Source organism: Syngnathoides biaculeatus, chromosome 12 (assembly GCF_019802595.1).
Source record: "Syngnathoides biaculeatus isolate LvHL_M chromosome 12, ASM1980259v1, whole genome shotgun sequence".
Lineage (NCBI taxonomy): Eukaryota > Metazoa > Chordata > Actinopteri > Syngnathiformes > Syngnathidae > Syngnathoides > Syngnathoides biaculeatus.
In genome coordinates, this window is record NC_084651.1 from 21,627,792 (window position 1) to 21,651,741 (window position 23,950).

General features: G+C 41.3%; 1 protein-coding gene across 1 annotated transcript in view; it reads right to left on the reverse strand.

The window, feature by feature from the left end:
* pde10a (phosphodiesterase 10A) overlaps nt 1–23,950 on the reverse strand; it is a 58,679-nt gene that overhangs the window by 18,054 nt on the left and 16,675 nt on the right. Inside the window, 7 exon segments of the mRNA XM_061837140.1 lie at nt 85–135; nt 2,528–2,683; nt 2,802–2,942; nt 3,046–3,095; nt 3,761–3,881; nt 4,750–4,778; nt 20,108–20,239. Coding sequence (XP_061693124.1) covers nt 85–135; nt 2,528–2,683; nt 2,802–2,942; nt 3,046–3,095; nt 3,761–3,881; nt 4,750–4,778; nt 20,108–20,239 — 680 coding nt within the window.

Genomic DNA, 23,950 nt, shown 5'->3' on the forward strand with positions numbered 1-23,950 from the left:
ATGTCAGCATTCATCTTATTCCCAAACATGTAATGTATAAGTACATTTTGTAGTGCAACAGTGTCTTTGTGGGTGTTTGCTCACCTGCACTTGATGGATGGCGACTGACGCCCACGCTAAGTTTGCTGTTGCAACCTGGGAAAAAATGTCAAATCTCACACACACATTTGGAGTTGTTTAACACAAAATTAATTCAAGTAAGAACTTGAAAGCAATGTTGGTTCTTTTACACATTTCAACCATCATGTAAAAAAGTCAACTTTTTTCGTTGACTTTGGAGAGCAGTGGGCTGTCTGTATGCAATATTATTGCTCTTTTCACAACAATTTCTCAGGATTTTTTTTTAAAGTTAAATGGAAAAAATACATAAAGGTCATGCTTAACCTTTGAATTTGAAAACATGATATTTTGTACTATTAATTTTAAGTTTTACATTTGATATGTTTTAGTGGAGTCAGGGGGTCAGTGGCTTGTTTTATCAGGTTGCATATTTGTAAGAGATTGTGGACTAAAGCAAATTTCCTCCAACGAAATATGAAAGTTGAATTGAAATTTGGACAATTAAGTTTATTGTACTAATTTTAAAATCCACATGGAATATATCAGTTACAGGGTCGTCTGTGGAGCCGACCAACCTATTCTCTGAATAGGCCAAACCAGTTAGATTTCTCTGTGAATTAATTTAAATGAACACTCGTGCTAATATGGTTTCATTTGAGGTCCCATTCGTTATAGTTGCTGCCGACTAAAAACATTTGATTTTTTAATAATAAGAATAAACCTTTTTTTTATAGCCTTTTTTCAGAGCACCCAAGGACACTGTACAATCAAACACTAAAATCGTGGGTAAAATAAGTTAAAAAAAAAAAAAGACTAGATTAGACCAAGAGGCACAGTGGTTCAGATGGATAAAGCGTTGGCCTCACAGTTCTGAGGACCCGGGTTCAATCCTGGCCCCGCCTGTGTGGAGTCTGCATGTTCTCCCTATGCCTGCGTGGGTTTCCTCCGGGTACTCCGGTTTCCTCCCACATCCCAAAAAAATACAACATTTATTGGAGACTCTAAATTGCCCCTAGGTGTGATTGTGAGTGTGGCTGTTTGTCTCTATGTGCCCTGTGATTGGCTGGCAACCAGTTCAGGGTGTACCCTGTCTCCTGCCCGTTGACAGCTGGGATAGGCTCCAGCCCTCCCTGCGACCTTCGTGAGGGTAAGCGGCAAAGAAAATGGATGGATGGATGGATTGATGGATGAATAGATTAGGCCAGGGAGATTACGAAATGCTGAACCGGTCTCTTTTCATTGTGGCTTTAAGGAGGTTTGAAATCCAAAGATGATAAGAGATCAACAAGTCATATTTTATCTAGATCAGGTGAACAATTTATGAAACAACATTAGTACTCATAATGAGGTAAGCAACAGTATTGGAAAACACACTTCACTTAGAAGCAAACCCTTTGTTGTTAAAAATTGCATGAAGCTCTTTTTTATTTTAAGTCAATGGCAAAAATACAAGTTTGCCTCACTATTCTACATTAAACCTTTTGTCAGAACGGTATAAACTCTCTCTCTCTCTCTCTCTCTCTCTCTCTCTCTCTCTCTCCTCTCTCTCTCTCTCTCTCTCTCTCTCTCTCTCTCTCTTCTCTCTCTCTCTCTCTCTCTCTCTCTCTCTCTCTCTCTCCTCTCTCTCTCTCTCTCTCTCTCTCTCTCTATATATATATATATAATATATATATATATATATATATATATATATATATATACACACACACACACATACTTCCATTTTCTTAGCCGCTTATCTTCACAAGGGTCACGGGGAGTGCCAAAACCTATCCCAGCTGTCAACGGGGAGGAGGCGGGGTACACCCTAAACTGGTTGCCAGCCAATCACAGGGCACATAGAGACAAACAGTCGCACTCACAATCACACGTAGGGGCAATTTAGAGTCTCCAATTAATGTTGCATGTTTTTGGGATGTGGGAGGAAACCGGAATGCCCAGAGAGAGCTGAAACTCCGTGTTTCTCAGCGACAGCCCAGAAACTTGTCTGATCTCGAGAAGATCTGTGTGGAGGAGTGGGCCAAAATCCCTCCTGCAGTGTATGCAAACCTGGTGAACAACTACAGGAAACGTTTGACCTCTGTAATTACAAACAAAGGCTACTGTACCAAATATTAACATTGGTTTTCTCAGGTGTTCAAATACTTATTTGCAGCTGTATCACACAAATCAATCGTTAAAAAAAATCATACATTGTGATTTCTGGATTTTTCTTTCTAGATTATCCCTCTCACAGTGGACATGCACCTACGATGAAAATTTTAGACTCCTCCATGATTTCTAAGTGGGAGAACTTCCAATATAGCAGGGTGTTAAAATACTTATTCTCTTCACTGTATATATAATGGGAATTATTCTTTTCATAGAAAGTCCAGTAAAACAAAAATAAAGAATCTGAATTCCACTCTTTAAATACCAAGCTTGTCTCCATCTTTGCACTCTTGTCTTTTCCCTGGGTGGAATTTACCTCCTGGTGGCTGAGATTGAAGGGCTCCTTCCCCCGGTGCCGACGCAGCTCCAGGATGGCGATGAGGTCCCCAATGGCAGTGAGGATAGGGAGGCACAAGACAGAATGAACGCGGATCCCTGAGTCCTGCCCTGTGCCATCTGGGAAACGTTCATCCTGTAATACATCGGTCATCACAGGTCCTCATTTTCTCTCGCATTGCCAAAATTCTTACAAAATTTGATTGGTCCCCATCATGATTAATTTAAAATGGATTTGCTGATATCAACCTTACCCCCATGATGTCTTCTACTAAAACTGTTTTGCGAGTCTTGGCAACATGCGCTGCAATGGTTGTCCCGAACGCGATGGGGCCAGATGGGACGAGGTTTGGGGGACCATCCTTGGATCTTGTTGGGGTGAACAAACACAAACTCTGTGTGGGAGCATGGGGAAGAAAAGACAAAAAGAGAATACAATTTCAAACACAAAAATACGGGCGCTTAGAAATAGTGTCAGATTAATTGCCGGGTACTTACATTGTTGCATTCTCCCAAAAAGTAAAGTGCAAATCCATCAGCTTTTGTTGCTGCAGGAACAAGAAGGCACATATGATTAGTTTAGAAGAGTGAGAATTCCACGGGTCAGTGCTTGAAGAAGGATCATTATAATCAGAGATGATTAAGATGATGGGTTCATTTGAAGACATCTGAAAATTGATCTATCCATGTATCTCATCTATCCCTTTTCTATGAGACTCCCTGGTGAACTGGAGCCGATAGCAGTTAATTTAGGGTGAAGGACAAGTTACGCTCTAAACCGGTTGCCAGCTAGTCACAGGGAATGATCAGAAATATTAATAATGATACTTATCAAGTGAAACTGACGTTTAAGACCGACTGTCAATACTGAAACGGAAAAGACTCCCCGCGTAACATGAGATCCGCTTGGACCCTGCGCAGGTAACTTGTCTCTACACTTGAATACGTCTGAAAATCTGTTTACGTGCTTTGTGCTACTGTTTACGTTGGTAATAAAAGTTAACTCCTTAATGTATGTGTGAACATTAGCTGAGATAATTACAACCACTTCTATATATATTTTTTTTTTTTTGATGGTGGCCAGGACTTTATTTCTCTTAAGTGGCTGACTCATCCGGCGACTAATTTCTTTTAGAGGGAGCGACGCAAAAGACAAAAAAGTTGATGTTTATGTAAAGCAAGCAGATTAAATAACCATCATGCAGTCCTGTACCTGTTTTAATGATGTTGCAGAGTTCGTAGAGCAGCAGCTTGTTGTCCCCTCCAGTGTCCAAGCGCTGCTCCATGTAGCTGTTGAGCTCATACACAACACCCTGCATATTTGCATCCTGGTACTGCTGGACACAACACACAAAGCAATCGCTTTCCTTACACCATCTACTTTGAGTGAACAATGGCATACAGTGTATATGGAAGACAGCTGTGCGGTCCATTTAAGGATTTTGTTCACTCGTTACTGCGTTGTAATTGAGGAATCAACTGCCCCGCATCTCAAGACATGGCCATCGAAACCCCACAGCTCTGATTGAAGCTCTGGCGAGTTTTGATGCACACATTCTTCTTAAAATTGCGCTTATGTAAGAGGCAGACCTCCTGCTTTGCACATGGCCAAAGACCTGCCATGTGTACGCCCGGATCGAGGGAGCATGGCAAGGAGAGCGGGACACTAGAAAGCCTCCCTCCAGGGATCCATTCAACCCTCCCACATCCTGTTTGCACCAACGTATGGATGACGCACCAAAAGCCTCAGTGAGCCTTGTTTTTTTTTTTTTCCCCCTGCATATATGGGTTTGCAAGTCCCTTTCATTGCGGTCATGAACTCCACTAAGCGGACTGAGACAATGATTCCTGTGGGCAGAGAGGTGTCAGAATCAGGTGTGAGCCGTGTGTGTGGCTGCAAAAGGGAATTTCCTCCAACTGTCCAGTTAAGACATTTTCCATGAACCTCTGTTTACAAATTCCCCCCCCCCCACACTGGCTACAGCTATATGTATGCCAATAAACATATGCACATCAGGGTAATGAATTGCAATTTGATCCTTTCACACAAAACCCAATTACTGACAAATCAGATGAAACTTGCAGAGTATGTATCATGTAAGACAGTAAACATGAAAATTGACTTTGGATCTGGACATTGACAATATATATAATGATAGCCCAAAATAACATTTACATGCAGTACATTCAGGCAAAACATACCCTGCTGACTTCTTTAGATGACGTGTCATCTGTGAAGAAAAACCAAACACATATTAGGCAACTTGACAAGTGAGACATTTCACCAAGAAATAGATTAAAAAAATATAATACATAATAAATACATAAATAAAGGATGACCAAGTCCAGTTGAGTTTTCATGACCTTTTATTGTGTCTTGCGTTCCTGTTTAAGTTTCTTCTTTCTACACAGTCTGATTTGCGAGTCTTTAACATCACAGCATCAAAAATGTAGCCTCTACACCAATTTGGTCAAAGTGCTAGACCTACTGTACATATCAACTGGTAAGTAAATCAATAGAATAGAAAAAAAATGTGGCAAAAGGCATCATTTTGAAGTACTGAATGTGGAGCAACAGGACTGGAGGCACCAATGTTGTGGTGGCGTATCCGAACACTATATGAAAGGAGAACCTCTTAACCTTTCAAAAACAAGACATCAAACCAAGCAACACCCTCATACAGAAACCAGTTCATCACAAGGGCAAGACCCACTAATGGATTGATGCTGCCGCCTCTACGTTGGGCCAACAATGACAACACAACTTTGGACCAATGACTCATTTGGATCTGTAAGGGAAGGAACACAGTAAAGTTAGGTCAGGTCGGGTCAATTTTGCCTGGCGTAGTGCATGGACAGACCAGTAAGAAACAGCCTGGTGCAACAGCACATCCACAATGGGAAATGTAAACACTTCTCTTGGTAATTTCTTTATTGGTGAATGACGAACGGGGCACAGACTCAAGTCCCGCAACCTTGTGAATGTCACGTTGTGATTCTCGATTGGCTACAGTTCCAATCCATCTCGCAATCACAGAGTCATGGATTCGGCTGTGGTTGATGCTGACCACAATTTCAATTAGAAAGAGTTTCTTTTTTATCATAAGTCTTGAACATGATTAACAGTCACGATTACTGGCTCGAACCACTTTCCATTTTTTTTTAGCTGGAGAAAAAATAAACACACACACCTACCACAAAACATTTGGTCAAGAAGTAATCATCTTAAAATCGGCCAGATTATCAGCATGTGTATACGGAACAAAACCAAGAAACAAATGTGTTTCACAATAGATGTTATCTGTGACAGTAATGCAATGGTCAATAGAAATAATGGTGCTCCAGTGTTACTAATGTGATAGCAATGTGGCACTTGACAACAAAAATATTTACTTTGTAGTCACCGACTGCATGGTTATACAAACCCAGCATTGGTCAAGCACATTTTCGGAGCAAATGACTCACATGTGACCACAATTTAGTTCCCTTTCACTCCAGGGAATCATGAAAGAACCATTTTGGATAAAAGGTTAGGGCTAGTTGTTTTGAATTGGAAATTTGTAAACTCTTCCCATTGGCAAATCTGATGGATTTTCCTTGCTCCTACTAGAACCTGTACTATGCAGTACCCATGCAAAGGTTAACTAATTAAACATGTGATGTGGGGTCGCTCTCAATCAACATGTAACTTCACCGATGGACTCCTATCGTGTTTCACTACAATGCACAATAGAGCTTGTGGACCTACATCACCGAAATCACGTGACAGGCCATATTGCCGGTCAAGCAAAGCATTGTTCATTGCTAAGTCCGTTGAGACGAAATGAAAATACATCTCCCAGAGTTTTGTCTTATACCGTTAAACATTGAGAAGGTTTAATAATAAATAAAGGTACGTGGAAAAATGAGAGACACTTGGCATAAAGGACCCATATTTAATGCTGAAGTCGATGATTTCGCCGATAAGAAAGTGGACTGTTAACCCACTTCTGCTTGTCTTGGACAACTGGATCTACACATGTATCTGGTGAGTAAGTCGTCGAGATTTACACGGAAGAGTTTGAAAGCGTAGAAAAGTCTGGACGCATACAAATACTTCGTAGCTGGATCTGTTCTTAATCAAGAATAAATCCCACATGGTGGTGGAGCCATTCAGATTTTTTCAATACAAATACCAATATTTAAATAAATGACCCCTGGTTTTACATTAACTCACATTCATTAACTATGATTAGAATAAAAAATATGACAGCTTGACGGCTCGTGAATGCGGAAGCGTGTTGCGGCCACACGTTAAAATTCGGTAAACCTCTCCGGGACAGACGTTTTTTTAAAATATGCATTGTTCTCAAATGAGTCCAATGCATATTTAAAAAACGAAAATAAACCGCTGGGATAGGCTTCAGCCCTCGTAGACGGAGGCGTGTTGCGGCCGCATCTTAACCTACGTAAACCTCTCTGTGACAGACTGTTTATTTTCTTTTTTAAAATACGCATTGGACTCATTTGAGAACAGCCGATAATAAAAAAAAAAAAAAAAACGTCTGTCAGGGAGTTGACCGAAGTTTAAGGTGTAGCCACAACATGCTTCCATGTATATTAGAGACGATTCCCTGTCATTTTTTTTTAAACCCATTGTTCTCAAATTAGTCAACTTAACTAACCCATTATAAATACTTTTTGGGAATTTGAGATTGAGAAGAATAGTTCCTACCTGAAATGAAGTGATCGCTACAAAGGCGTGTGCGTATTTTGGTTGGGCACCATCCATCACGTTTAATTGCCGAAATCCATCGATCTTTTCGGGTCTTTTCAGCTGGTATTCTATAGAATGACCTCTTTGAATATCTGTCTCGTCTGTTGCAAAAACCAACAGCACAACAAGTCTTGGGCATTGTGTATATTCTGCTCCGGTTCAATGTCCCAAACACTGTCGAACAGGTCTTTTTGACCGGCAATATGGCACCATGAAAATGGTGACATCACGTGGACGAGCTCTATAGCGACACAACCTGTACCAAGGCAAAACAGGCAAACCTCTGCACTGGTAGTCTATACTGTATAAAAAAAAACTTTTCTCTCATGTGAGTCTATACATAGGACGCTTGTATGGGCTACATACAGATTTTCCAGCAATAACAAACAACAGCATGCTCCACAGGAAATGGCCGTTTAAAGGTTGGGGGAATTCTCAGTGCTGGTTGCAAGACTGCAAGGGAATGAATAGATTTAAAGAACGACCACATACTACGTGGATTTATATTTCCTCTGCTTTTACTCAGTGGGACATTTGTTTCAATTATGATGCTATTAAAAGCAGAATCCATGGAGAAATCATAGTACTTGACAAGTGCAAAATTCTGAGACCTCTCAAGCAAATTCCTGGAGGGATTTGAGGTTATTGGGAAGACAGCAAACACATTAAAATTGACTTTGGATCTGGACATCGACAATATCTAATTATAGCCCAAAATCACATTTACTGGATTTATACTCTGGGAGTGCTACTTGGGATGAAAATGAAATCATTCATACAGTTTGACCAGTCTTCAGTGCACGAGTCAACAGAGCACAAGAGCAGAAACCGCTCCGATCTCTTTGATAACATTTCATGTGATCCAACCATGCAAAGCCTCGGGTGCGTTGGAGAAGAGAAAACTTGCTGACTCAAGTTGGTGCAAGCTTTGAAACAGCCCTCTTTGCATGTGAAGAAAGAATTAGAGCCAGCCACATTGTTTGCTTTTTTCAACATGCCTCCCGAAGTTTCCTAACTTAGCCGTGAGAGCTATTTTAGAGTGAACCCCTGGCCATGTGTGACGTCAAACAGAGGACAGGGAGCTGCGCTAGAATGCAAACCCTTTGGGAAAAAGCAGACAAACCATCATTTGCAGGCAGTGTCCTTTCATAAGGACTCGTTGATGCCAGGGAACAACTTGAACCAATTATACATCACCTCCTGTTGCAATATAGTTTGCAGCTCGAAATGACCAAAGAGCAGCAGAACATCACACACCATAACACAATGTGACTCGTCTTTGTTCGTGGAGAACCCCATAAATATGGAATGTCATTTGAATAACAATGGGATGAATGAAAGGAATCTAACTCAGTCTGACTGCAGTATGACGTAATACATGTACTGTGTCCAGTGCTGCATGTAATCTTCGCGTTATATATTAGTTTATATATTAGTATTAGGGATGACAAATTGTGCAAGATACTCAAGATAGTACATGATATAAATAAACTGTATATTGGAAATGAAAAAGAAACAGACAATCAAATACTTCAATGTAATGTCATGTTCTATTTGGTTCCATCATGCTAATGCTGAGATTCTTCTTGGAGCCCAGATTGGGTGCCCACAACGTCCCACCACAGTGACAAAGACCACAAATCCATTCTCTACACCGCTCTAGGTTCACATGGCACTGGAGCCTATCCCAGCTGACTTTGGACGAATGGCGGACTACACCCTGAAATGGTCGCCAGTCAGTCGTAGGGCACATATACACACTGGCAACCATTTGCCTTCAGATTTGCACCGTCAATTAGTGGGAACTGAACCAATGCTGCCTCTACTATGCTTTCAGTAAACAAACAAATGGGCCAAATCCATTCATTCAAATACTCTTCAGCAATCTACTCATCAACTGTATTTCAAGAATTACTTGAAAATGGAATAGGGGATTTAATAATGATGGTCTACTAGTCCATTCACCAGAATTTGGTGCAGGCAGCGTGAGTTCGGTTCCCACTCAGGGATGGAATAAATATGAGTATGAATAGTTGTCTGTCCTGTAAACTGACCGGTGACCCGTCCAGGGTGTAATACTGTGTGTGCTCCAGTGAACAGTGTAAACGGTGTGGAATATGAATACTTTCATTGAAATTTATGTACGTTTTTCAGGCTTTATCAAACTGAAAATAAACATCTATTCAGTATAGTACAACACAAGGCAGTCTAGCTAACTGTTGATGAAACACAAACGTGAATATGAAGGTGTGTGGACCTGAATCTGAACTGAAAACCTTCACCTATGCACAATCCCAGAGTCAAACCTGCAGAATCCTTTACAGGAGCTTTATTGAGCTGCTGCCACGGTTACATAATGTCCCACAGGATGCTAAGAGCCCAGCAACTCAGCGCGTAATACGTGTCAGATTAGAGGTGGTCTTGCATTGACCTCGTTTGTAGAGGACATGCTGGCTATAGAGCTCATGAGCCTACGTCATAAAATCAAGTGACTCGCTATATTGCCGGTCAAACAAAGCATTGTTGCAAGTTAATTCCGTTGAGACGAAACAAAAATATGTCTTGTACCATGAGATCCAGAGTTTAGTCATATACCGTAAAACATTTAGGTGATAAACGAAGGTACGTGGAAAAATTAAAGACACTTGACATAGAGGACCCATATTTAATGACAAAGTCGATGTTTTTGCCACTAAGAATTGGACTGTTAATTCGCTTCCGCTTGTCTTGGACAACTGGATATACAGTACGCAGGGATCTGGTGAGTAGGTCATCGAGATTTACCCGGAAAAGTTCGAAAGCATCTAAAAGTCTGGACGCATGCAAATACTTCGGTGCTCAAACAGGAATAAATCCCACATAGTGATGGACCAACTCAGATTTTTTCAATACAAATAACATTTGAATAATTGACCCTTGGTTTGACACAAACTCGCATTCATTAACTATGACTGGGGAAAAAAAATTAGGACAGGGAGTCGTCTCCTCCGTACACGGAAGTGTATTACGGCCACACGTTAACCTCCGTAAAATTCTCTGCGACAGACTTTTTTTTTTTTTATATGCATTGTTCTCAAATGAGTAAATTTAGTATTATAAATACTTCTTAGTAATTTGAGATTGAGAAGAATAATTCCTACCTGAAATGAAATGAAATGATCGCTACACAGGCATGTATATTTGGTTGGGCACCAGCCATCATGTTTCATTGCCGAAATCCATCGATCTTTTCTGGTCTTTTCAGCTGGTATTGTAGAGAATGATCTCTTTGAATATCTGTCTCATCTGATGTGACATCCAACAGCACAACAGGTCTCAGGCATTGTAAATATTCTCCTCCGGTTCAATGTCACCGACAATGTTGAGCAACTCTGTTTGACCGGCAATATGGTGCCGTGAAAATGGTGACGTCAAGTGCACGAGCTCTACAGTAGAGGTTTTCTGCTGAATTCCAGGAATCTGGGAAGTTGGAAATTGCAGACCTCTGACTGGAAAAATGCAACAGAATGCCACCCAGAGTTGGAGTTGCTGCGATCAAAGGTGTAGCGAATCGCTCTCCCCTGAGATGTTACTGTTTGATGTCACACCATGCATCAATGCACAAGGGTCGAGGGAGGGCTATCAAGGCTATCTCCGAGCGGTAGGCACAGTACACCTTGAACTGATCAGCAGCCAATCACAGGGCACATAGAAACAAACAAACAAAAAAAAAAACATTCTCACTTGTAATCACATCTAAAGGCAATTTATAGTCTCCACATTAATTCGTTTTTGGGCTGAAACCGGACTGCCCGGAGCAAACCCGCGCAGACACGAGGAGAACATGCAAAATCTGCATGGGCGGAGCAGAGATATAAACCCCAGTCCTCAGAACTGTGAGGAAGACACTTGAACCAGTCATCCCCCCTGCCACTACTAGCCATGTTTATTAGTAAAAGTATCGAAAATGGAGCACACTGAGTACCACAATCATGGGGCATGGTAAGAGCGTAGGACTGAATTTTCAAACATATACGGTGTTGATATTTTTAGTTTGTTGTGTCCATGCGACTAAATGTAATGCAACTACTGTTCACTTAAACTACTGTTATTAAAGAGATCTGGGTGTGTTTCTGTAATGAGATCCATATCCAAAGAAAAAGTGTAGCAGTGTAACCAGTATGATGTGTTGCCATATAATAAGGGAGAGGTAGAGGTTTAGAACTAGTGTACAATACTTCCTATTAAACAAGCTACTATTACTGATATTTTTCCCTCCCTTCTTAGTAAGAGGTCGGCAGTTTGTTCTTCATTTCTTATTGAGATGTATTGCTGATGCACAAGATTCAAACAAAACCTCCTTACTTATAAATGACTGCTTTGAAATGTACAAACACAAATCTGTGCAGCATGTGGATAAAGTGAGCTTTTCAACCCTCCACATTGTCTGAACATACTTGGCACTGCCACGCTATCTCCTTTCTCCACTTGCCACATGTGTACTTGGAGCAATCAATACAGAGCACAGTGGCATGATTGTTCTTGCACGGAAAGTTCACCTGGCACTTTGCTCTTTTCCCTTGGCCAGGTGTGGGAGGTTGTTGCCCAAGAAGGTTGTCCTCTAGTCACCTTCTTGCCTCCCACAAGTGATTGAGCAAACTGGCTTGCAAGCTCCACCAGGAAGGCCACCCACCTCTCCTTCATGCCAGTGCTTACCCGATAAAGGACATGTGCATTCGGTGGGTGTCCCAGTCTTGGTGACCACTCAGTGATGGAAGTTCTGAGGTTGATGGTCAAAAGAAAGATGGCTATTTGTAGGCCATGAAATTGTTCATTTAACCCACAGAGCCTTTGCATTGTCCTCTATAGGCATGGCAGCAGGAGTCAGAAAACCCTGGTTTTTGTAGTACTAGGATGGATTTATTCGTTCAAGTAAAAATCTGTTGGCAAGTCAAAGTGCTTGAACATGAAAGATTCTCTTGGAATGGATTGGTTTTAAATTTACAGGGATCTAATGTAGAAAGTAACAAGCATATGTTTCACAACATATGCTACCATACGCAGAAATGGGAGTCAAAATAAATGGCTATATTTATGCCTGAATTTCATCTGTTAAATGTTAAAAAAAATTTGAAGGGCCCAAAAAGTATATATTTTTTAATTTATCTCTTAAAAATACTAAGTCAAGACTAGTTCATCACAGCTCCCATATTTATTTGTTTTATTTACTTGGACTGCTTTGAAATCAGTCAAACAATGGATGATATTAACTTTTAAAATGATGAATCATGCTTTTCAATTTTATGAAAGCCAAAATCGCTCATGCCTGACTTAATCCTTTGCTAATTGTGCATCACTTTAGACAAGAGGCTTAATTTCAACTACAACAACCACATCTCACTGGGGCTTTCTAGTCGTTTCTTAGCTGCATTTCAGACAATCCTTTTTTCCATTATTGGAAGCTGAACCAAAAGAGTGTTGTGTTGGCATGTGCACCCGCATACCCTCCCCCTCCCTGGTGGCAAGCCCTGCAGGTGAGACAGAGCTCTTATCCCACCAGTGGGAGGCATGTGGAATTGGGGCAGGCCTCACAAACACATCTTTGTCTTTGTGTCACTGCCATCCGCACGCTGAACTAAAATTGGGAATCAGCTGCTTAACAGGCTCGCCCTTTAGGCTCCGTTGAAACAGAATACACATTTTCCAAGCAGTTTTTTAAAGCAGTGTTGGGATTGATAACCCTCCTGATCTGAATTGCCGCAGTTAAATAAAACTAAAAGTTAGCTGGGATAGACTCCAGCATGTCCGTGACCCTAGTGAGGACAAACGGTACAGAAAATGAATGGCTGGATAAAGTGGACCCTCGTTATCTGTGAGGGATGGATACAAGCCCTACTACGAATAGCAAATTTTCACAAATAATTGGCATTTCCTGTCATCGCCAAGTGGTTTGAACAAATACTGTATAATACAACCTAAAAAAAAAAAGTATTGTTTTCAGTTCAAAGCTAAGCATCCACATACATAATGTACAGTACTTATTATTATGATGAAATTGTAGCGATACTACAGTGGTGAACATTTGAGTAAACAGTAAAGACCAGGAGCGACAGCAATCGTGCAGACACCCCTGGGGTGGCCTGTGCTCATACCAAAATCTGATCCTTTGGAGTCCGCTGGGCTGAGGTAACAGTTGGTGTTTTGGTATTTACAGACCTGAAACTGCTAGATACGTGCTCACAACACAACTTGGCAATGGTGCACGGGTTTACTGAAAGTTGTTGGGGATTTCACTGGTTTTGATCCCATGTTTAGGAAGTGAAGAAATGGGTCCAAGCGGGGTGGAACAGTTGGCGGAAGGTGTCTGGTGTTCTTATGTGACAGAAGAGTATCCAGGATGAAGGGCAAAGTGTATAAAACAGTAGTGAGGCAAGCATGATGTACGGAGTAGAGGCGGAGGCACTGAAGAGACAACAGGAAGCAGAACTAGAGGTAGCAGAAATGAAGATGCTGAGGCTCTTGCTTGGAGTGAGCAGGTTGGATAGGATTAGAAATGAGCTCATTAGAGGGACAGCCAAAGTTTGATGTTTTGGAGACAAGGTCAGAGAGAGCAGACTTCAATGGTTTGGACATGTTCAGAGGCGAGAGAGTGAGTATATTGGTAGAAGGGTGCTGAGGATGGAATTGCCAGGCAAAGGGACGAGAGGAAGACCAAAGAAAAGGTTGATGGATGTTGTGAGGGAGGACATGAGGACAGTGGGTGTCAGAGAGGAGGATGCACGAGATAGGCTTAGTTGGAAAAATATGATACACTGTGGCGACGTCTAACGGGACAAGCCGAAAGAAAAAGAAGAAGTTTAGTCTAAGTCTGACAAAACTATGAGAAGCCCAAAGCAGACACTGGTGACACAATGAAAGTCGAAGCTACTTTGTCTGTTCCTCATAAATGTAACACAATTACTGGAAAATCTGCAATTGTATTAATGATGGTGCAGGTAGAACTTTCTCTGCAGAAGCCAAAACATCCCACCGTACACCTTTTCAGTACCAGACATGCATGTGAACATAACAGCCTCTATTTGTATGCTATTTTACAAACACAATCCCAAAACGTTATTTGATCCGGAGCAGTTGCTTTTTACACAAAACCCACTTAAAGAAAAAAACTGTTGCATCTACGTACATGTGGTTTCAGACAGCACGACAAGTGCCAGTGTCTCTGGCAATATTCTGGATCAATTCGGAAACGTACCCAAAATGTTTAAATAAATAAAATAGAAAAATAATAAAACACAAACAAGTGGAAAAAAATAGGTGACCTTACATTAGTATTGTAACAAAACAGAATCTCAAAATTTGTTATTTTTTGTTTTAGGCATTAACTTTGGACTCTCTCGCTCAACACACACACACACACACACACACACAACACACACACACACACACACACACACACACACACACACACGCACGCACACACACGCACACACACGCACACACACACACACACACACACACACAAACAAACAAACACACACATACTTGTGGCTAAGTCTGCTGTAATCCAATCTTGTCCAGCACATGATAAGAAAGAACGGGACACGCTGCAGGGACTGCTTCCAGGAAGCGGTTAACTCAGTGCTGATCACATGATGACAGGGCTTGCCTCGCTTTGAAACAATACAAAAAAAAAATTAAAAAAGGTGTCACTGGAATATGATTAATATGGAAATGGATTTCCAAAAGGAAAAGGCTGCTCTAATTACCACAAAAGAAAAAAAGTGTCAATTGAAAATCTGTGCTTTGTTTGACTTTTTGAATAGATTCAGTAGGTCTCGGGTTTTGTCCAGTTTTTCTGTTTCGTGTTCACGTCTTGTCTTGTCATTTGGTCTGTCTTCACCTGTTCTCATCATCCTTCGACCTTGTCTCAACCAATCACATCCCTGTCTTGTGCAGGAGCTACTCATTGTCTGCTCAGTTTGCTTTTAGTTAGTTCCCTAGGTTCATTCAGTTCTTGTCAGATCAATATTGTTTGTATTCTCACTAGGGTTACAAGGTGGACTGGAGCCTGTCCCAGGTAAATGTCTTAAATGAAATAGTGAGGGGTGAGTAAAAATGAGGAAATGGTCATTTTAGATTTCAGTCACATGAAACCCACCAAGACAAACAAACTAAATTTCCTTGCTGTTATTGTACTTCCCAACATCAGGCAAATAACTTAGAAGCAAAGATGACAAAAGATACACCAGATGTTATTATCTCCACGGACATCAACTCCTGATAGAAGGAGCCATGCCAAGAAGAAACGTTGTCAGCCATATCCTAACAACATCGCAGGAAATAAAGAAAAAGAAAAAAAACAGTCTGCAGCTCTTGAATAGGCAAAAGGAAACCTGACCACTTAGCATGCAAATAAGTGCTTGCTGAAGATTCTTCTCCTGCCTCAGGTGCATTAAGGACACCAGTAGAAAACTCTCAACTGCCTGATTGTTCTTCTTTGTATTATCATCTATTCCTCCATTCATACATTATTATTTACTTTTTTTTATTATTTACTTATCCACACAACGGAGTGACGGAGCCTATTTCAACTGTCTTCGAGCAGGGAGTGAGGTACACCCTGAACTGGTTGCCAGCCAATTGCAGGGCGCGTAGAAACAACCAACCATTCGCACTCACAATCACAGCCAGGGAAAATTTAGTCTCCAATGAATGCATGTTTTTGGGATGTGGGAGGAAACCTGGGTGCCCGGAGAAAACTCACGCAGGCATGGGAAGAACATGCACACTCCACACAGGTGGCGCTGGAATTTGAACCCTGGTCCTCAGAACTGTGAGGCCAACGCCCTACAGCAGCTTCACCGTGCCGCTGGATGCACATTATTATTATTTAATTGAGACAGGTCTCAATTAACCCGGGTTCAAATCCTGCATCACTTGTGTGGCGTCTGCATGTTCTCCCGTGCTTTTGCGGGTTTTCTCCATCCTCCCACATGCCAAAAACATGCATGCTAGGTTAATTGAAGACTTCAAAAGTGTCCGTAGGTATGAATGGGAGTACGAATGGTTATTTGTTTACATTTCATTACACTGGATATATTTATCCATCCATCCATCCATCCATCCATCCATGTTCTTACCCGCTTATCCTCACAATCCCACTATCCCAGCTGTCAACGGGCAGGAGGAGGCGGGGTACACCCTGAATTGGTTGCCAGCCAATAGCAGGGCACACATAGAGACAAACAGCCACACTCACAATCACTCCTAGGGGCAATTTAGAGTGTCCAATTAATATGTTTCTTTCTGCTTGTCCCGTTAGGAGCCGCCACAGCTTAATGTTGCGTGTTTTTGTGATGTGGAAGGAAACTGGAGTGCACAGAGAAAACCCACGCAGGCACGGGAGAGAACATGCAAACTCCACACAGATAGGGCCGGGATTGAACTCGGGGCCTCAGAACTGTGAGGCCAATGCTTTCCAACTTCCCCACCCTGTCGCCCACTGGATATTCAATCCAAGAAAAAGTTATCAAATACGGTTTGCCGTAGATCCCAACCCTGACACCGCATCAGTTCTTACTGACACTGATGTCTGTCTCCTGAAAGCCTAATCCTGACTCATCCCTGTGTTCTGATAACCTTTACTGGCATGTATTTATAGATACGGTTAAGCCACTACATTATACACACTACACTATTTAATATTAAATCTTCTCCAGGGCTTCTCTCGTTTTCAGGCGTTTTCTTCATGACGACTCCGAGGGTACGAACATAAGCACAACAGTTTTTTCCTTACTGTTTTGATTTCATAAACACCTTGTGTTTCGATATGACACAATTCCTATAGCTATTACACATGCAATAATATGAAAAGAACTAACATTTGAAATAAACCAACTAAGTTAGGTATAGGTCAGAGATTGGCAGCTAGCAGCCCATCAGCCATAACTGGCAATTATATCTGGCCCGACAGGTGACGTTTTCAAGAGCCGTGCTGCTACAATGCAATGGCTGGGAGAGATATGGAAGGTCCACGTAACATCAGCTGTGCTGGCTCTAAGTGTTTATGAGGGGTGTAGGTTCATCACCTGAATGAAAAAAGTTGTGGTCACGACTCATCATTGTCACTTTGAATGCGCGAAACCTGTTGGAGCGTCGCTCTGCATGTGGTGGGGCGAGAAGTGTCCCTCGTGTTGCTTCCTTCCCTACAACCACAAAACGACAAAGCGCGGCAGACTGCAGCCACAGTTGACCTCTGCTCGGCGCGGTACACGTCCTGGCTGCAACCTTTTTGCAGATATGACAAGTTGGCTTGCTCGTTGCAATAACACTATGTAGCAAATTCATTTATTTGAAGTCAACACGTTCATTACATCGTGGAACAGTGGATGGCTGGTTAAAACATCTGCATCACAGTTCTGAGTACTTGGGTTCAAATTCGGCCTCGCCTTTGTGGAGTTCACATGTTCCTCCCCTGCCTGTTCGAATAATCCGATTACCTCGCATGTCCCAAAAACATGCATGGTGGGTTAAAAGAAGACTAAATTTCAAATGGTTGCTTGTTGATATGTGCCCTGCAATTGGCTGGTGACTAGTTTCAGGTGTAACCTTGCTTTCATCCAAAGATAGCTTGGGTAGACTCTCGCACACCTGCAACCCTAGTGAGGATAAGCGGTCTGAAAAATGGATAGGAACTTGTTACATTACTTTTTTGTTCACAATATAATACTATAAATGAGAAATGCCGGGTTCCCCTGATGAAAAATTAATTGTCAGGAAAATGTTTGTCCCAGGGCCAAATATCGGATGAACTCAATGAAGAGGCACGTGGAGCGATAAAAAAAACCCAAAAATACATAAAAAGAAACTCTGCAATGACTCAGTTTCCTTGCCTCCCATTGACATGCCACTGCTGTTACTATTACAGCTGGGCAGTCAGCAGCTAGCTAATATAGCAAAAGCTAATTTAGCAGGCTTCGTCTTCCTTCAGTGTTCCTTGTTAAATATATGACTCAGTGAGGGTCCATAATAAAATAGATGAGATTATGTATGTATTGTGTGGATCCGATTGACCTTAATAACTTGCTAAAGTTGAACAAAAGTACATGGACACCACTGGGGTCTGCTTTATCAAGGAATCATGAGTTACCATTACTTCCTGTGGCTATTCTATTCTCATTCCTCTTAACTTTTAACAGCAAACGTAAGAAAGAGAAAAAAAAACCATGGCTTTGGATCTTCAATCTCCCCATGAAAGTGTAACAAAGTGTATGATGAAATTTACACGGAAAGACAATAATATGCATACTGTAATGAACTGCACAGATTTGTACTGCTTGGCGGAAACCTGAGTGGCAGAAAGTGTAAGAGGTGCTTGGACTTAATTGTCTCTCCGTTTTTGGACTAAACAGGCTCAACTCCTCTATAAAATGATCTCACAGCTTCTCCCTCACTGCTCTGTGATAAAGTTCTGCTCTGATTCCTCTGCACTGACCCAAGCTGAATGACTCAAGTGAGTTATTCCTACTGGGCGCCTGAGAGTTTGACTACCACTCGGGCTTGTGAGACGGACACACTTATATTTGCATGAAGAGAATTGCAACAAAATCTATCTTGCGCCAGTTTCCTATTTTGCTACAGCACACCCAGAGCCAGCAGCCTCGCCACCACCGTTGACAACTCAAAGGCCCGCCCCCACCCCTCCCCTGGGCCCCCTTCAGCCGAGCTGCATGTCTCTCGAGGATGCCTCTGACGTCAGCAGCTCGACTGGGCTGAGCGCCAGCGTTGTGGGCCCTTGATGGATGCCGTTGGTCTGGGAAACAGCTCACTGAGTGGAGCGTACGGTACACACTCAACATGGACCGTTCGAACACATCCAATGACCTGTAAACACCCGAGGGGGTGTTTGCTCTCTTTAGTCTGTTTATCATACACTTTGACGATGAGAGGAGAGTATGTAAAGGTCAGGGATGTGTACAGTAAAGGACAATGCCAAAAGTAAAGTGCCCTCAGGTCTTCGGGAAAAATATTTTGGTCCAGTGGCATTTTCATGTGACCAAAAAAAAGACAAAAACTGGTGGGGCACCAAATATTTAGATTTTTTTTTAATACAGCACTGTCTATAGCAGTGTCTCCCCACATTTGTTGAGCAAATGCACCAGTTTGACACATTGAAAAGACTCATGGCACTGCACAGGGCAAAATGTCACAAAGTGAACAAATACTCAAAAAACGACCTCATCTCAATTCCCTCACAAATCGACTTGCTTAATGTAATAATATACAAACCCAATGCCAATGAAGTTGGGACCTTGCATTAAACAAATAAAAACAGAATACGATGATTTGAAAATCACATTCAAACTATCTTTAATTGAATGCAAATAAGCATTGATACAAGCACACTTGCATGTTTCGGGGAAAAAACTTTGAAAGTGTCTTCTTTCCATTCCCTCAAATTTACATTACAATCTAGTCAGCTGTTTATTATCACCAAGAAAGTGAGAATAAGTGAAAAGCAATACTATGAAATTTGTATTTGAAGGAGGGAGGGTAAAAACATCCCTCAAAGTTTTATTATGGTTGCTGTATATAGCGGATTTCGGGGGTGGTGAGAGTGGAAAGTATTCACAATGATAAACGGGGCTTCATTGTAAAAGCATAGGATTGATGTGAACGTGGATATTCAGGGCAACCTCTAGTTGACTTACTTGGGATTATGTGGGCTCAAAAGTATAAAGGTGACCAAAGAAAAACATGACGGAAGTTAGAACCAAGTGCCAAAAAGTGCCATTTGAATAAGTGTGTTTGCCTAAGTGGGTGTACCTGCAGGCCTGCTGCTGGTCTTCCTCTTCAGCCATCTGTCCAACGTCTCAGCGCTCACGCTCTCCACCACAAAATCATCCAGCATCTGCGGGTGCAGAGAGAGGTAGGCCTTCACTTTCTCATCTGTCAAGCCTGAGAAGCACAGAAGCACAACATTGTTGTAGTTCACTTGCTGCAGTTTGTTCATGAATAAATAACCCATAGACATTTGGAATCAACATATTGGGGACGGTCACAGGACAACAAGATATAGGAGGATGAAACAAGTGGTATCACCTTTGGTGAAAACCCATGACGTGCTGTTACAGTGAGGTGAGTACAGCAACACCTTAAGTACTCGTATGGGCGGGCCAAACTCTTCGATGTTTCCAGTCGAACTGTGTCTCCAGGGATGGGCGCCCCCAACAGAGGCAGCAGAATACAGGAGTACTCGGTTGTGCTTTAATAGCCAATTAGGTTCTTGAGAGGTCGCTAAGTGCTGCTGTTTACAGTCTTTGCTGTCAGGGAAAAAGCCTTTTGTCAAGATTATTTTGGAGGAGTGTTTTTGAACGCACCACTGGCGTGTGGTTGCCGCTGCCTCGATGCACTTAAGAAACCAATATGATGGTTTACTGGTTCACATCAAAAATATAATTCAACAATAAAAAAATTCTGGACAATAGTGGATTAATGAAGCAGGATCTTTATATCATACTTCCACAGATATTAGACGCCATCCTGCAATTAATCGTGAGTTGTATTGTGTCAGGAATCTGTATCCTGCAGTTCCTCCTTTGGAACTTGGGTGGTAACTTGCCCCCACCCCCTACCTCCAGTCAGCATCACTTTGGCCCTACACCTGTCTTACTGTCCTCAATCAGAACTCATCGTTGCCTGCATATAAGCCTGCCAGATCCAGGATTCCACCGCAAGAGTATTATTACTGTATTCCCTGCGCACGCCCCTCGCTTCATGCACGTTCCTCGTACCCGATATTCCACCATGATGCCTTGGAGATTGTTACCCTGAATTGGATTATTAAAAACAACATTCTCCACTACTCCACTCTGTCAACATTGATGTGAGTGTATTTCGTCTAGTTAAAAAAATAAAATAAAATAAAATAACATGCCACTCCTCAAATAGTGAGTGTGCTAAAAGATGCCCAATTAAATTGATCCTGGCTACTATATGAAAAAAAAAACAGAATGTACAGAATTTTCTCCCTTAACACACACAAACAATATTAGGGAAAAGATGAGGCCGGCAAAGGAAATCTTAACGTGGTAAAATCAATGGTGTTTAAAATTGTGAATTGTGAACCATAAATGGGTTTAATGAAATAAAAGTGAAAAAATAATGGGACATGGAATAATAGTGCAATGACATTTAGTTTCACTTGATTTCAGCTAGTTCGTTTTATTTCCCTAATGTCAATGTCAGGTCAGAACAAATTCAGAATTTCCCAGTTTAGCCAGTTAGAAGCTGTTTTGCTGTCTTTTAATACACACCTATGTTTTCTTCGTACCGCTCATCCTACTTAGGGTGGTGGGGATCTGGAGCCCATCACAGTTACCTCATAGGGCAAAAGGTGGACTACAACCTGGGCTGCTCCACGGACAACCATTCACACCATCTCTGCCTAAGAACTGACCCCACACTGCCTGCCCCCAAGTCGGGCAAATGTACACTACACCATCAGTGACAATCTTCTAGTATAAGCTAAATATTAATTCAAACCCAGAGAAATAAATGCATGTACTTATCAAGGTCACACAACGCTTGCACTTACAGGCAAATAAAGAAATGGAAGGTGGAGGTAAGGAGCTTCAGAGGATGCCGGATGCTGCTCTGCTGTCTGACACTGTCCAGACACGAGACACAGTGCTTCAGAAGCGCAAGGCCTCGTGAAACTCGTGGCCAGCTCTGACGCAAATCGGCAGAATATGGCTTAATAAATCAATGCAACTTAGAGGAGGTGGGGGACGGGGGGAGGGAAGACGATAGCAGCTGTAGACAGAAACGGGAGCACGGCATTGCTGAAGAAGCAGGCGCAAGCAATGGATGCTGATAGATAGATAGATAGATAGATAGATAGATAGATAGATAGATAGATAGATAGATAGATAGATAGATAGATAGATAGATAGATAGATAGATAGATAGATAGATAGATATAGATAGATAGATAGATAGATAGATAGATAGATAGATAGATAGATAGATAGATAGATAGATAGATAGATAGATAGATAGATAGATAGATAGATAGATAGATAGATAGATAGATAGATAGATAGATAGATAGATAGATAGATAGATAGATAGATTTATTCGTCCATGTACCAGTGATGTCCACAATAAAAACAATAAATACAACAACAAAAGGCAAAGTAGGCATGCCAAATTACTTGTCCCGTACGTAAACGATCTTGGATCGTATACCCAGTGATAAATATAGGAAGTCTTTTAAAATACAGAAATAAAGTACATGAGTCAAAATTCCAGTATGGTCTGAATGAATAAGGTTGATGACGGTGATGATGATATGAACAATTACTGTATGTCAGCAAAAGTGTATTCAAACAAGAAATAGTACAGGGCATGTCATGGAGGAAAAAGACAGCTCTGTCGTTTTCAGCAAATGTTAACAGGATGAGAACGGGATGTTTCTTTTGGAGGAGTCTCAGCTATGGAGCTGGTCTGCTCGTGTGTTTACTTCAGCATGACGCCGCTTTCATTCTTTCATCATGAACAAAAAGTAAAATTGTGCCTTGAATACATATAATAGAACATTTGAAATCATGAAACCTATAACTAAGATGACTACTGAGATTATTGATGACCAATATTGCACTTTTTATTTGTTTCCTGTCCTTTCCCTGCTTACCACACACAGTACATATTCTATTTGTATATACAGTAGATGTGTTCGCTATATAAATAACACAACACACAATAAAAATTATATCAAACAAATATGCAAGTTAATAAAATATACCTAATGTCAGCACTTTCATGTACTGTTGACATTATTTTTCATACATCTTCTAATAACATTTGCTCTATTACTGATTGAAGCGACTGTATGTTATCAAGTGCCATGACTATAGCGGAATCATCCAAGATATAAGAAATGTACAACGACAGACAACAAATTTGATGTTTGTACAGCAATGACCTTATGACCTTATTTGCAATGATCTCAAGAGCTGTACAATGCTATTAGTTGTGAACTACCAATGTCACTCTGTAAGGAAACAAACATGCACACCGTCTTGTCCTCTTCTCATCTAAAACTGTCTTCTGAAAGCCCTTCATTTTATTATACATTTAAGAATTTTTACATGCTGAACAACAATATTAATGCAACACTTTTTTTGCTCTCATTCAGTAAAACCTGAACTCAAGAGCTAAGATTATTTCTCTGTTTAAATCTGTATTATAGAACACTGCTCTTTTGCTGAGATAAGACAGCATGGTCATCGCACAGGTGTGGTTTTGGTTGCCCAAAATAAAAATCCTCTCTAAGATGTTCACTTTTACGTAATTGGTGGAAGGTGGGGGTTTGGGGATGAAGGCTTCAGTTTCTGGTGTAACTCATAGTAGCAGTATAGTATATGTATACTCATCATCTTGAGCAGCAGAAACAGAGCAACGGCCTTGTGGTGCATCACTGTTGTTTTTAAACGTGCCAAAATTAGACACGGCAGTCAAAGTCATGAAGTGAGGGGACTTGTTTAAGTGGCACTTTTCTTTTCTAAATTAAACCTGATTGTTACAATCAACAGCTTTTAGATTGTTCAGGAGAGAAAGGAAGTTTTTTTTGTTTTTTTTTTAAACAACAAATACTGCCACCCTGGT